General features: G+C 42.8%; 1 protein-coding gene across 1 annotated transcript in view; it reads right to left on the reverse strand.

Annotated features, from left to right (window-relative positions):
* Positions 1-15,702, reverse strand: part of CELF4 (CUGBP, Elav-like family member 4) — an 83,717-nt gene extending 68,015 nt beyond the window's left edge. Inside the window, exons 1-2 of the mRNA XM_009873879.1 lie at positions 15,579-15,702; positions 10,002-10,081 (exon numbers count right to left, since the gene is read on the reverse strand). Coding sequence (XP_009872181.1) covers positions 10,002-10,081; positions 15,579-15,684 — 186 coding nt within the window. The 5' untranslated portion in view covers positions 15,685-15,702. The remainder of the gene's footprint in view (positions 1-10,001; positions 10,082-15,578) is intronic.
* Positions 15,703-16,196: the final 494 nt, after the last annotated feature.

The following is a 16,196-nucleotide window of genomic DNA, read 5'->3' on the forward strand; positions in this document are numbered from 1 at the left end:
CTCTGGAACTCCCAACAGAAGAAAGACATAGAGCTGTTGGAGCAAGTTCAGAGGAGGGCTACCAAGATGGTCAGAGGGCTGGAGCACCTCTCCTACAAGGAGAGGCTGAGAGAGTTAGGCTTGTTCTGCTTGGAAAAGAGAAGGCTCTGGGGAGACCTTATAGTGGCTTTCCTGTACCTGAAGGGGGCTACAGGAAAGCTGGGGAGGGACTTTTTACAAGGGCCTGTAATGACAGGATGAGGGGTAGTGGGTGGAAGCTGGAAGAGCATAGGTTTAGACTAGGTGTAAGGAGGAAGCGGGGAGGCACTGGCACAAGTTGCCCAGAGCACAGGTTGCCCAGGGAAGCTGTGGATGCTCCATCCTGGAAGTGTTTAAGAACAGGCTGGATGGAGTCTTGAGCAACCTGATCTAGTGGGAGATGTTGCCGCCGTGGCAAAGGGATTGGAACCAGATGATTTTGAGGTCCCTTCCAACCCAAGTCATTCTATGATTCTATGATTCTATGATTCTATGATTCTAAGGTGGTGATGCCTGGCGGAGCTACCTTAACAAGGATGGACCAGTCAGCGAGCCTTTTACATCTCCCAGGCTGAAGGCTTATCAATGACTCTGATGTCCCAGAAAGGTCAGTACTTACGAATTATTTTAGCCCCTGTAAGACATAATCTCATCCAGACGAGACAAGTGTTGAGCACTGTGAGGCTTGCAGTGGCTGCTCCCAGCACAGAGGCTTGGACAGCACTTGAAAGTGGCATGGTCCTGTTCCTGTTTACCCTGTCCGCCTCCACATCTATTGATTTAGTTCTCAACTCCCCTTGGATCCATAAAGAGATGTAATGGTGCCAATTAAGTCCTTTTGTCTAGAGTGGGGCTGTGTGGCTCATGAGCTGTTATCCCTCTTATCCCATTTGGAGACAATGAACGCTGCAGTTTAGAGGGAGCAAGTAAGCCCTGGGAAGATGGTGAGTGAACCCTACTATGTCCCGTGGGTCCCTCTGCTCTCCTGCCAGATGCCTGTGCAGCTACAGAGATGTGACTTGAGAAGTAAAGGCCATCTTTTGTGCCAGTATGATTCATTCCCCTGTCAGGCAGACTAACCTCCTGGATTTCTGTTCTGGGACCCAGAAATATGTGATTTATTAGTTCATTTATGGAACAAGGAGAGGGGCAGGGAACACGGTGCTATGACTTCATTTTTTTATGGAAAGAATTAAGGGAAGTTACGGTAACACTAGGAAACGTCTGGCCCAAAGATTGTAGAATCAGCTGTCTTGGCGGCAGCAGTGGGGTGGGATGGCTTATGAACCTTAGCCCCGCTCCAGCCAGAACCTGCTGCCCAAAGGAAAGTGAGGCTGAGCTATGAAGATCCATTGGATTTTGGTGGAAGAAAGGACTGTAAATTAACATCTAAGTATTACACATTTATTGCTTGTTTCATCCCAAAGGACAACACATTATAAATGGTGTTTAGGTAGCATATTCAGAAAAATTATTCATTACTGAAAGGAGGGCCTGGCCTGCTGCTGTGGAGTTATGAATGGGTTTCTAATGTAGCATTAGTTTTTAACAGAAGAAATGGGTGTGCTCTGCCTTGCCCTGAGTTAAACAAGCCAGTCTGTGTGATATGCAAAAGCACTGCATGGAGTGTGTGCTCGTTAGAGAGAAGATAACATTGGAGAGAAAAAAGATGGGGCTGAGTTGGCATCTCCATTCCCTTCCATCAGCTTCTTCAACACCAGCAGTGTGAAACAAGGCCTCAGCTTTCTGCATTAATTTGAGGAGATAGACTTGCCTTGATACCCCACCCCATCCAAGACTGTGACTTTGGGCAAATTACTTTAGGGCAAATTCTGTTTCAAGCCATCAAGGGCAATTAAATGCTGATCTTTCACCATCTTTCACCTGGAATTACCTTTCAAAATCCTCTTTTAATGTGTCTATGTTCATGTAAAACTAAAGGCTAATGACTTTCCCATTTCTTATTTACCCTGAGAGCCTGAGGAGGTAAGTGACTCCTTGTCTCTCTACTGACTGTAACGAGGCAGCTTTTATTAACTGAGAACTTGAGCCTATCTTGGAATCTCAATGAAAGTAAGTTTTGTTGGTTAATTGATACTCTGAATCATGGCCTGTTTAATTGTTATCTATTTATACCGTGAGTTTGGCTCAGATCCTGTTTATGTTACCTGGATATTTGAAAAACACCCTTGGGAAGTGAGGTGATGGACTGATGGCTTCAAGTTTGACTTCCTTAATTCTGTGTTTTGCAGATTTAAGTAAATGTTAAGATTTAGATACTTGAGTATTCATTGGTTAATGCTTCTCTACTGGGACCAGAAGCAAGAACTGATGTGACTCTGGCTATAAACTGGCAAAATATACTGATTAATTGTGTATAAGACCAGTTCATAGAACCACAGAATTATGGAATGGTTTGGGATGGAAGGGACCTTAAAGATCATGTAGTTCCAACTCCCCTGTCATGGGCCAGAACATCTTCCACCAGACTAGGTTGCTTAAAACCCTGTGCAAATTGGCCTTGAACACTTCTAGGGAGGGGGCTTCCATAGCTCCTATAGGAAACCTGTGCCAGTGCTTCATCACTCTCACAGTAAAGACGTTTTTCCAAATATCTAATCTAAACCTATCCTCTTTCAGTTTGAAATTGTTACCCCTCACCTTATCACTACATTCCCTGGTAAAGAATCAGTCCCTCCCCATCTTTCCTGTAGCCCCCTTCAGGTACTGGAAGGTCACTATAAGGTCGCCCCAAAGGTTTCTCTTCTCCAGGCTGAAGAGCGCCAGTTCTCTCAGTCTGTCACAGGTGAGGTGCTCCAGTTCGCTGATCATTTCTTGTGACCTTTGTTACCTTGTGGCCTCCTCTGAACCTGCTGTAGCAAGTCCATATCCTTCTTATGCTGGAGGCCAGAGAGGTGAGCACAGGACTGCAGGTGGGGGTCTCATGAGAGCAGAGCAGAATTCGTTCCCAGGCATCATATTGTTTCTTAGGCTTATCTCTTGTGTCTTGTCCCTTGGAATGACATTTGGATGACCTAATTACAGCCATTTTGAGTATCTATTCTAACCCATCAATTACTTAACACAGACAGATGTCTATCTGAGAGGGCAGCCTCTTTCCATGAACTGTAAGAGAAGTGTAGATGGTAAGACTACAGATGACCCTGAAGTTTTATTCTTCACTCAACACTTTGATGGAATTCAGCCAGGTCAATCCTGGCCTTTATTTAGTAAGCTGCTGTGTGTAGGAACTTTGCTGTAAGAGGCTTATATGGTGCTTATCACACAGCAATTCCATGCAAGAACAGCAGTAACTACATTTACAACAGTAATAGTCTGAGAAGAGGTCTACTAGAGTTTCTAATGGGGTGAAGAATATGTTCCTGTTGAGGTGAGACCTGCAAATGTGAAGCTGTGTCTCCATACAACCAGCTCACAGATTTGGTTGACTTCCTAAAGATGTGTCTTGTGAGAAGTGGAATATGCCACAAGTTTTGAACTGCAGTCGAACTCCCCCAACTTCGTGGAAATGACAAACCCTCCTTCCGAGCTGTAAACGCTGCCATGAGCCTGGAGGGAGAAAGGGAGTGTGCAGCTGGATGTGTGCACATATTTGTGAAGGAAGGAGGAGAGATGAGGAAAGTTTCTGCTATGAAAGAAATGATCCAATTTGAAGCAAGTCCCTCATGGGAAGAGCTGTGACAGAGGCTGTTCTGTTCCTGTTAATTTTCACAGTGCAGCTGTCAGCGGGTCTGTAAATAGTACTCCGCGAAGCCAACACTTCCTATCCACACATCAACCATTCAATTAACAGAAGAACAGAAGAAGGAAATAAAGTGCACCACAGCCTTCTATCACGGCTTTGATGTTTCCCAGCAATTTATGAAAGTGTACACAAATCTAATTACAAGCCCCACTGCTTCCCATTTACATGGAGCTCCTCAAGTTCAGAGCTGTTTATTTCAAAATAATTGTTAAAAATACCTCAGCTGATCTACGGCATTGTGGCCCCCCACTCACCGGAGCCGCCACGCTGCTCCTCCCAGGGAGTTTCTGCCGACTCAGCGCTTTGGTGCCAGCATGCTCACATAATAACAGCCGCTTTCCCGCTGCTCTGCAAGCGAGGCACCCAGGCTAAAACTCCATCATGCCCACAAAGCCCTATTTTTCCTTCTTTACTCCACCTGTGCAGAGCTCCTCACTGCTTTCCCTTCCATCCCTAATTCACCAAAATATTCCTCTGCTCTGTTGACAGGGTGTGAGAACAGCTGCTTGGCCACTTTCCGTAATGGGGCTGTGTCTGAAAGCAGCTTCATGGTGCTTTGCAAAGTCATAACTGCACCACAGGAATGTGCAGCCATAATAATAGCAGTCATAAATGTGAGATGGAGTTGCTTTCTTTGATGAGGTGCCTGGGTATCTAAAGCCAGAAAGGTGAGAGCCAGTGCCCCATTTGCCATAAGTATGAAAGAAGGCAGCTGCACACGATATACTGACAATTACACTTGTTTCTTAGGACGGTGGTTCATGATCTCATATCTAAGTCACTTTCATAGAATAAGATCGGTTAGGTTGGAAAAGACCTTTAAGATCATCAAGTTCAATCATCAGCCTCGCAATGCCAGGTCCACCACTAAACACCCCATCTTCATGTCTTTTTAAATACCTTCAGGGATGGTGACTCAACCTCTTCCCTGGGAAGCCTGTTCCAGTGCTTGACAACAATTGGTAAATTGAATGGGTGAGAATTTGTTCATGCTTAATTAATGGCAAAAATCTTTTATGGTATGAGAGGCAAGACAGTACATTGTAAAAGGCAAGAAGAGAATCCCTTCATCTGACTATTAATCATGTTTGGCTAGAAATTTCAGCGCTATGGGTGGACTTGCATAGAACATGGTGGATGAAGGTGGAATGTTAACCTTGTTAAGCACGGTGTCATTCATATTTTCTTTATTAATAAAAAAATACAACAACTAGAAATCTAATTGGTCTATTGCTGAACAACACTGAGCAATAATTGCATAATTTGATACAGGTTGTTTCTGAAGAGAGATTTAAAGTCTGTTTTTGTCTTTTGTATTGCTAAAAGCTGTACAGAAAATTGTTGAAATGGAAGCCCCCAAGTTAACAAAGTTTTGGGTTGCAATACTTTTTTTTTTTTTAAGTTCTACTAAATTGAATCTTTATCTGAAAGGCAGACATCTGTTCAGTGCTTGTATCCAAATCTCACATTTTCTTTTCACAAAACCAAGGATTACATCCAAAAAAGTAATTTTCATGGAAGATGTTCAGCCAGGCGTAGATAGACCTGGGATGCTATTGCCTGGCTGCAGAAGAAATGCGGTGTTTGACCAAGCTGCTGCAGACTTCTATAGTAAAACAAAAGGGGACTTAGCCTTGTGTGGTAGGGGAAGCCACCTTACAGTGTTCTGGAACTCCCAGTGGCCTTAAATTTCATTGACTGAAGAAAGATATAGAATTAATGTAGTGCTGACCATTAGTGTTAGGCAAGCTAGCAGTACACCTAACGGATCAGAGGAATCAGAGGACTCAGATGCAGAATGCCTGGTTCCTGAATCCCAGATTAATTTAGTCAGGCAGCAAACACCCAGCACAGGACTCAGCACTCCTCATATTGGGCAAGAAATCCAGTCAGGCTATCTTACAATACATATCTGAGCTATGTGGGAAGCAAGAGACCAAGTGAGCATCTTTAATACCTGACTTCTAGGTGGCAATTGTAGATTCGGAGACATCTGCAAGAAACAGGTGTTTTTAGCTTTTGTTTTTTAGCAGTATGGGTCCTTCTGCATCCTAAATTGCACTTCAGGAGAAGAACCAATGTTTTGGAAATGGCAGGCCATAGGAATCCAACACCTAAAAATACCTAATAAGCATACCTCCGCTTGGATCTTGGTTTGCTAGGGTTCAAAATCCACTTCTGTAAAACAAAATTCCTCCAGAGGTATCCATTTCTCTCTATTGATTATACTAGAAGCTTAGATGACAAATACATAGATGACAATGTCAGACATGGTCCCTTAGCTTCTAGATGTCACAAATTAGGTGAGATGAGTGCCACGTCAGGTATTCAGACTAATGTTGTTTTGGTCTCCATTACAGTTAATGAAAGGGATAGGCATTCCCAGAAGGTAATTTAGCCCATTCTAGCACAGATAGATAAAGGGAAGAATGCACAAATATCAAGAAATCTTTCCCTTTCCTTTCTGTAGGAAACCTCAAAGATGTTTAGAACAGATTACAAACTTTCAGACGGTTAAAGTCAAATAAAAGGAATCACACTCTTGATTTCTTCTCACCTCTATGCAGAAAATGTAAATAACAGTACTGTTCTATCCCTTACAGGGATTAATTCACGACAAAATAAATTCTGAAGTAACACAGTGGGTGAGATGGTGAAAAAGGTGCAACAGTAGCATAGTTTTTAACCCTGTGCATTTTCTGGGTAGGATAAAGGGTGCTGTGTTTTAGGTATGTGTGATGAAGCATGGAGGAGAGTTTATGATGTGTGGGTGGATGGACAAGACCATATCTTATATGTGTTAGATGTGTTAGATGTGTTGTGCAGAACGACTTCACATTTAGCTGTCGCCTGGATATGAAGACATGGAGAGAAGGAGAAAACCAAGCTGAAGATGATGCCTAGGTAGGAGCATGACTGACAGGTAGGATGATAATGTTGTCCACAGTAACTGAGAGTGGAGGTGGAGGAGAGAGTAGACAGGGTTTGGGAGGAAAAGTTCAGGAGCTCTGTTTCATATATATTGAGCTTGATCTGACAGCTAGATGTCTACTAGGAGATGCTGGAAAGACAGACCAAGATTTTAGTTTGGACAGGAGTGAGTCCTGCAGCAGAGAAGTCAGATCTGCAAGCTGTCACAATAGAAATAGCTGAATTTGTGTTGGTGGATGTGGCTGCTAGGGAAAAGGCTTAGATGAGGAAGGGAAGAGAATTACAAAGAAGAGATTTGTTTGTGCCCCCATATGTATGGGGAAGAAAGACAGGAGGGGACAGAGTAACCAAAGTACAGGCCATATAATTGTTGTAAATACATGCAGAAAGTACATGAAAATTATGATGTCTCGTAAAGAAGGACATGGAGGTCAAGGAAAACACTATTGTAAAGCTGATGAGTTGATGAGCAATATGATTTAAAAGGTCCCCCTAAAACTGTCTTGGCAGTCAGATAAAGAACGAAATTTGGCCGTGCTCAAAAGTAAGGTATTTTGGGAAAAGTATGTCTAAAAGCAATTGATTCTGTGAAAGTTGGAAAGCTGTAGACCTGTTTGGTGGGCACTTAAGAGAAAAAAGTGCCTTGCATAGGGACCGATGGTGGTCAGGCACCTGTCCAAGGAAAGGTTAATAAAAAAATAAATAAAATCCCTAAAAAAAACTTTCATAAAAGAAAGTTGCCTTTTGAAACTATTAGGCAACATATGTTGTGTGAACAGGAAGTCACAGCAGAGCAATAATCCTGACAGCTGTGGAGAAACAGGAGTCTGCCGCAGGAATGAACGGCTCGAGACCTGACAAGAATGATGATGGATGCCCCGTTGGTAGTACACGAGGACAAGGCAAGAGACGTTTAAATTGGCTGAACCACAGGAACAACTTTGAGTTGGCATCACAGCCGGACAAATGAGGCCAGTTCTAATGGTGCATCGCTCCTTTCCAAGGACGTGGACTACATCTCCATCTCACCACGAGGTGGCTGCATTTCTCTGTGAACATCCAAGCCCTGAAAGAAGCTGTGCTCCCTGAAGCACCAAGAAAATGAGAATGGGAACAGAGCTCACTTGCATGCAGGATTTGGCCCATCTCATTCAAAGTGGCTTAGAAATTTTGAGACACTGTGGGAAAGCCACTGTATGCTCCATGTCTTGATCAAGTGGTGGTCACTCAACAGGTCCTAACTTGTCTGCTGAGCCACAATAGCTGCCTGTGTGCCTACCTGTACCTCATGGGAGATACGAGACAATGCCACACAACTTAGCTTATAACGAAGAGGACGAAATTAATAATTTTCTCCTTGGTTTTCCTGTGAACTAAGCATAGATAAGTGGGCTACTGCTGTGGTTCAGCCAAATCACAGGAACTTGTCAAGCCATAGAAACCTGATTGTGATGCATGCACATCTAGTATGGGTTAAATTGTGATGATTTTTCAGATGCCTTGATTTGATTCTTCAAGAATTTTTCTATAATAGGTATTTGAGTCAACTAAGTCAAAAAGAAAAATGGTCCTGTTAAAAATGGACCCATGAAATGGTCACATTCTTCATTGTTTTGCATATCCTAAGAGTAGCTGATGTAAGCAGGATGGAACAGAAATTTGCTCCCAAGTGGTCCAGATATGATTTTTTTTTTTTTTCTCATCTAAAGTATGCTAAAAGTAGGAAGGATAAGGGCTGGGGAAGGAAAAGGATATACAGGTATACTAGATCTAGGTAAAACAACTCTCTATGGGTTTTATCTTTTTTCTCCTGTCTTCCTCTCACCTCTGTCACATGAGTTTGCCAGATTTTTGGGACAGAGAATGACCTTTAATTACACCTTTTGTGGTACCACACACTATGAAAATGCAACTGCTGATGTCAGTTTATGGATGTTAGCATTTTAGGTCAAAGTTTGAAAGGAAGTAATTAAAAGTACCTATCTGACCTTTCTCAGGGAAGATGCCCATAATATTTCAATATGGAGTGTCAGCATCAAGCCCACCATCTTACCTTGCTAGAAGGAATAATTTAGGAAAAGGCTCCTAAAAGTATTGCAATGCTTCAAAAAATTGAGATCCCCATTTTTTAAGGAGATTTTTTTTTCCATAGTATCACTTATAAACATGTATCATTTTTAAACTTATTTGCCTAAGATGGGGTTCCAAAAAATGAGATCTTGATGATTTGCTACTTTTAGAAACCTTTACCACTGTAAAGAATTTTCCATTTTTGTCCCTGCAAAGATCTAGAGACAATCTGCCAGGCCTACTTTAAACTTATTTGGATAAATTCATGAATTTACATTAGAGTATCTTACTGAAAAGGAGAATTTACGCTCTTAAATATTTTTTATTGAGCTTTCTTGTATCTTTTCCAAGTTGTTGGCATGCTTCTTAGCCTTTCATGATTTACACTGTGCATAACTAGTAATAAAAATAATATAGTATTATAATAAAACAAAACATGTTAGACTGGATTGTCTTTCCTTGCTGAGAGTGGAATGCCTTACCTTCCTCTGGGTCTGCGTGATAGTGTACAAATATAATTTTATATAGAAAACACAACTCCATTTCTACTTTCCTGAACTATCAGGCTCCAAATTCCATATTGCTGGATATTTGTCCAAGTGGAATGATCCCTCAAATGTTTCCTGGAAGATCCAGTAGTTGGTCTGACTGTCTTTCAAAGGTTGGTTGGAGGGGACCACATTTATGTCTAGGTAGGCACTTTTGTAATAGCAATGAGAGGTGCCTATCACTACATGATTTCTGTCTACCTTCTAGTGCCACCACGTGAACATGTTACTCTCTGCTGAATGCTGGCAAAAAGTTCTCTATCCTTCACCTAGAGGCAGAAATTCTTTGGGAAGGGAAAACCAAGAAGCCCTTAGACACAAGTTTCTACTTGATTCATCCCTCTGAAACTTGAAAGGTTGCACTTGTTTGACCTGATGTTTCTGGCATCTGTGTAGAATATGTCTTTCTTTTCCAGATCATCACAACAGCTGATGACAGAACACAGCACCCCTTGGGGCTCTGCACCTGTGTGAAATGACAGTGTCATCCTCGCTCCTTTCCACTGATGAGTTAAGCCCACTCAAAGTCCTGCATGCCTGAGCTGTTGTCTATCCTTCCTGTAAGATGAGTTGTAGAGCACAGGTAAGTTATCTCTCCTCTTCAACCAGTCCACAGGGCAGCAAGGACTGAACCAATCCTCACTTGTCCATGTTACAGAGCTACTCACCGGCATTGTCTGGCTGCCATGCAAGGCATTGATGGCTGCTTGGGCCTCTGCGTGCGAAGAGTATTTCACAAATGCACACCCTGGAAAAGGAAAAAGAAGAGTGTAAGAAAGGTTGCATGGGTACCATGAAAGTCCATTTAGCTGAGTATCCTGTCCTCAGAACTGGCTAATAAAGATGGCTGTGGAGAGGGTATAATAAGCAAATGTGCTCCTGGTTATTCCTTTCCAATGTCCAGTCATCAGCATCTTGAGGACCTCTTAAGGCAAAGCTGCATCTAGAATTCCCACACTGCTTTTAATAGAATTATAGAATTATAGAATTATAGAATCATTAATGTTGGAAAAGACCCCTAAGATCTTCAGGTCAAACAATCAACGCAACACTACCACGACTACTAAATCCTGTCCCAAAGTGTCACATCTCTACTTTTTTTAACACTTCCAGGGATGGCAACTCCACCACTTCCCTCGACAGCCTGTTCCAATGCCTCACGACTCTTTCAGTGAAGACATTTTCCTAATATCCAATTTAAACTTCCCTGGGGCAGCTTGAGTCCATTTCCTCTCTAGTAACTTGAGAGAAGAGACCAACACCCATGTCACTACAGCCTCCTTTGAGGTAGTAGTTTGCTCTCTAGAGCAAAGAGGTCTCCCCTCAACCTCCTTTAAATAATCCCAGTTCCTTCAGATGCTCCTCATAAGACATGTTCTCCAGACCCTTCACTAGCTTCATTGCTCTTGTCTGGACCCACTCCAGCACCTTGGCATCCTCTTGTAGTGAGGGGCCCGAAAATGAACACAGGATTTGAGATGCGGCCTCACCAGTGCTGAGCACAATCACTGCCCTAGTCCTGCTGGCCACACCATTCCTGATCAAGGCCAGGATGCCGTTGGCCTCCTTGGCCACCTGGGCACACTGCTGGCTCACTTTCAGTCGACTCTGTCCCAGAACCCACATATCCTTTTCTGCTGGGCATCTTTCCAGTCACCCTTTCCCAAGCCTGATGAGCACTGATGAACAGAAACTTAGCAAATACATTTTGAATCTACTTGTGCTTTGACCTTCACAGCTTCCCACAGCAGAGTGTTTCATAATTTTATGATTTATTGGGTGAAAATTAATTTTCTTTTATTTGTATTGGATTTAGTGCTGAATGCTCCTCTCTCTGGGGTTATAAGAAACAGTAAGCAAGTGTATAAAAGTTATCAGAAAGCTACGTATATTTGTTATAAGCTACCACAGGCCAAAGGCACAGAAGGCATTCAGGTTACTCTAAACCTACAAGGTACGTTAATGTATCACTGTCTGGTAGAGCTCCGTGACAGATTGCTCAGAGCTTGTCTTGTCTCCAAGCAGCTTGGGTCTGACAAAGTATGAGACACCTTTTGATGAAGAAGTGGGTATGTGAGAGATCTGCATGTGATGATTGCTACCTTACCACGACTAAAATTTGATTCTTCACTGTTCACAACTGCAGAGCCAGCACCTGTATAGGTATTCTCTGGACATCAGAGAAATGTAGGTAGTGCTTCTCTAGCCTGCATTGCCATGTGAGGAATCTCACACTGAACTCTTACATAAGGTTTTAGGGCAGAAAGGTGCATTTATGAATATGTGTTAGAGCGCAGAAATGATCAACACTTCAAAGGGTCACATGCACCACTATAGTGGGGGGAAGTATTGCTAACACTCCTAGCTACAAGCAAACTGACTCAGAGAGAGGAAGAGTAATTTCCATATGCTAAGGCGGTTTTTGGAACAGATTGGAAGAGATCTGAGAAGTTCTGGCTTCCATCCCTTTCTATTACTACCAAAGACTCTGAGCTTTTAATCAATTTGCAAAGCCCTAGCTGTTTTCCTGAAGGAGTGCAGATTGCTACACATGGGATGCCAGTACTGACAATGGGATGGCTCTCCTCTACTCCACAGAATCTTTAGAATGTCCACACACTCTTATGGATTCCTGCAGTGCAGGAAGAAAACTGAAGCACTAGGACACTACACTTGGCAGGCTGGAAGAATGAACCCCAAAGGTCCCAAAAAGCATCAGGGCAGGGTGATGGCAATGAGATTGAAGAAAGCAGTGATAGCCCCTTCTAAAAATAATATGTGTACATCAAATTAGCTTACAGTTAGAAGCCCTTCACTTTGCATTACCCTCTCAGCACTGTGCTCAGACTGTAATTCAGGAAAAGCACAACGATTGTTGCTAATAGTTGGATCTAATTTATAAGGAGCTGAGAGGAGACAATCATGAGAAAATGAGATAGATAAACTTCAGCTAGAAACAATAGGGATCAATTATGACATAATTGCAGCCCAGCATTCCCGGGCTCCTGAGATACTGTGCCTTCCTCTTCATTAATCAGAGATAATCCAGAATTAGGGTGTTTAATTATTTGCAGAGATTCTTTTGTACTTTCTGCCTCTAAAAAGGAGGTGCTGATTAGCAAATATACAAAAGCTTTCCAGCGCCAGTCACCCATTGCATTGAGAACAGGATTCTTGGCGGCAGTGTTGCTGTCATGCTGAAGGCTTCACTCTTGTCAGGTGAAATTCACCCATGTGCTAAGGAACCTGATGGATCAGGGGAGCTGGATAAAGGTGGGAATGAAGGGAGTAGCAGGCATTTATCTTGTTTAAGTCCCAAGATGCTCATGGGATTCCTCCCACTGCTTCCCCTTGGCACTTCCAGTAGGTTTTGAGGTGAAAACTCAGCTTTTACTAGAGTATCTCAGCAAGACAATAGCAGAGATGCAACATTTTAGCCCTTTGTTTGTGTGTGTTCATTGGGACAGCCTCTGCGCACCACACCAAATGTGCACGTAAAGTCCTTCTCCATCGTCACCAGAACTCACTCCAGGACCTCATGAGCCCAGGTTGTGAGTCATGCCACTCTCCGCAAAACAATGACAGGAGCAGATCTGGAGGCTGAAGGGGTTTTGACACACAGAGAGATAATAATCTGTGCTGAGCAGGGAGGTACATGTGCTTAAGTGTGGGGTTTTTTTTCCTTTCTTACTTCCAGATTATAGAGCTGGAAGTGCTGCTCTTACTGTCTTGTCAGCTTGGAGGAGATTGCAGAGTTAGAGCCTAAGGTTATAATTGCAGAGGGTGTTAAGACTCCTCTTGTGGAACTTCTGGTGCCATGGGAAATCTTTACTTTCTGAGTTACTGAAGTAGACAACTGCCAAATGGGGGAAAAAAAGGAAAAAAAAAAAAAGAGAAAATATAAAAATAAAAAAAGGCTGTCCAGAGAGCAGCAGTGCAGACACTGTGGGTCCTGTGGCTCGCTGAACTGGATCCACTTCAAGTTCCTCTCCTGAGGACTCCTGCACTCCTGGCTGCACGCTGAAGAGCTTTACCCAGAGGGGTGCAGGAACACTCCTTCCTCTTACTCCTCTCCCAGGAGAGACAGATTCTGCATCCCCAGCTCTTCTGCCACTCATTACATGATCCAGCCACTGTGCCTACCCATGAGCAACTCATGCAGAAGGTATTTCTGCAGGCCCCTCAAGGGCATGCCTCGTAACTCAGGACATTCACGCAAGGTTCAGGCAGTTTTCTGGCTGTGATTGGACTGTAATGGCATTAAAGTGAGAATCCGAGCCCTACCTTCTGAGAGCATTGCTTGCATCAAGGCACCTAGAGAACTTACAACCCCACCACAGGGATGCCTAGTGAGGCTTCATGTAATGGGTTGGGTAGGATTGAAGTCTTATTGGATCTGCTTGCTATCTGACACCTCAAAAATCTGCTTGAATCTCAGTGTAGGTAGAATTCAAGCCTTATGGCTTTTACCCAAAATAAGTAGCTCACAAGCAATGTGTGTCACATATTAGTTCCTAGCAGATGGAAAACATTACAGACTGGGAACAACTTTGTGGGAGTTGTGGTTTGCCTGACTGTCTCCTAAAATAAGGGCACTAGCCTTAAGTTTTCTGTTGGATTGACTGCTCTGTGTGTGCGTGTGTGTATATGTAACCGTGTGTGTAAATTAGGAGCTTCACATTCTCAGTAAATAGCACCAGAAAATGGAAGCTGGTAATATTAACTCTGTCAAGGCTCAGTATTGATCCTGAGCAGCTCAGTGAAATGCAAGCCTGAGACTGCAGCCCGCTAGCACTAATAATTAAACTGGTTAGCAATATGGAGCTGCCACTCAGATTCAGACTTATAATGAAATTGTTTAAGAGAAGGAAAAAAAAAGACAGAACAAGTATGAATACAAATCCGTGGGTTGAATCTGCTTTGGAATCTATTTCTTACAGATCTCAGGTATTATTGCCCTTATTATTACTCTCTTTAACTCCTTTGTCATTAGATTTTTTTTCATACAATTCCAGGTGGAGACAGACAGTCGTATTGTTTTGCTTTTCCCCAATTTACTGATTTGTTCAGTGAATGGAGTGCCTAACTGGTGACTGTTGTGATGACTGGAGCTCTTCTAGGCCCACCTAGCCTGCAGCTTTCCAGTGGGGCAGCCCTTGTCTTTAGATGTCATGAAACTAAAGTAGCCATAAAGTTGATGAAAGATGCTCACAGTTTATATCAGGAAGGCTGAGCTTTGCTGATGTATATCAAGAAACTGCCCTACAATGCTGGCATAGAGTCTTTTTGGCCAACAGTAATTTTAAGGAATAGCAATGTCTTTTTTCAGTGTATCGCTGTGATTTGGATTTTTTGCCTCCCTGTTACAAAAATATGCTCGCTGACGTTGTCAGATGTCAAAATATCCAGTGAGATATGAACTGTCAGCAGGACTGGTCTCTTCTTCAGTGCTGCACATTCCAGCACAGTTTATGATATATTATATGTAGATCAATATTTAATGGACACATTATACTGTCAAAAGAAGAGGGCTTCCTTTTTAAATTGAAGTTACTTTGTCTAGAGACTGACGGGGTAAAAAATTACTGCTATTCAAGATAGAAGCCTCATTCACGCACCTGTGCTGTAGGAGAGGATCCTTTGTGCTCTCCAGGTAACAAGTGATGCCAAAAAGGGGCAGAAGGAGGTAAGGCACCTAATTTTGCAATGACGCATTTGTTTGTTTCAAGTAGTAAATGTCTATAAAGTGCAATATTTAAATCAGCACCTGTACCCTTGCACCTGTGATCACTGGCTGGTGTGTGTCTATACAAAGACCAGGCTTAAAACGGGAAGACCTGAGGCTAGTGGATGAGAAATAAGCAGAGACAATTGTGGAGCCAGTGATGTAAAGTAGCACTCTTGGCTTTGCTTGAAGAATGGACTGGCCAGCTCAATGGGGAGGGGAGAGGACATCTTGGATGGATGTAAAGGCCCTGTGTTTGGAGGGGAGCATGCACTAACAGACATCGGGTTGCACGTGATGGGACGTAGCTTGTTGGCGGCATGTGTTTTTAAGTGCAATTATCTTTTTCCTCTCAGGTACAAGCAGACATTGATCAGCAAAGTGATGGCCTCCCTTGGCAAGTGTGACCTCTTGTTACTGTAAGAGGTGTTGTCCTGGTGGCCATATAGTGACTTTGTCACATCAGAAAGTCATATATACACTGAGACTGGGTCTAGCTTGACGCAAGACATCACCTTACCTTTGCTGTTGCCATCAGGTCCCCGAAGGATCGTGCACTCCTCGATGTTGCCAAATGCCTCGAATAGCCTGCGCACATCATCTTCTGACTGCTGCTTATTGAGCATGCCCACAAAGAGTTTTCTATCTTCTGGAACAAAATAAAGAGATGCTTACCATATTTTAAGAGGGATGTGAAAGCCAAGACGGCTCAGTATCACATGCAAAACAAACAGTGATTTCAACGAGGTGACATGTTTCAGAAGCTGCTAGTCTTTTCAGGTATCTGGCTCAAAAAACCTTAATAGCGTCTGACTTCCAACGAGCACTTGAAAATAATTTGGCAATTTAAAGAAACCCACAGAAACAAACCAAAGAGGTTTTGTTATTTATAGAATCTTTAACTGCTTCTCAAAATCTAGGCACAGAAGTCTTTCAAATCAACTTTTTCTAATCAATTTCTGCAGTCAGCTTGCACTATCTGAAATGACAACATTGCTCAGACTGCAACCCAAGAGGAGTTTGGCTAAAGATAGCATACAGAAATAAAGTCCAAATAAAAAATAACACAAGTTAGTAGCCCTCGCAATACTAAATAAGTTGCAGAAAAAAGTGTTTAACATAGGCTGTCTTAAATAAG

Source organism: Apaloderma vittatum, unplaced genomic scaffold (genome assembly GCF_000703405.1).
Source record: "Apaloderma vittatum isolate BGI_N311 unplaced genomic scaffold, ASM70340v1 scaffold10297, whole genome shotgun sequence".
NCBI lineage: Eukaryota > Metazoa > Chordata > Aves > Trogoniformes > Trogonidae > Apaloderma > Apaloderma vittatum.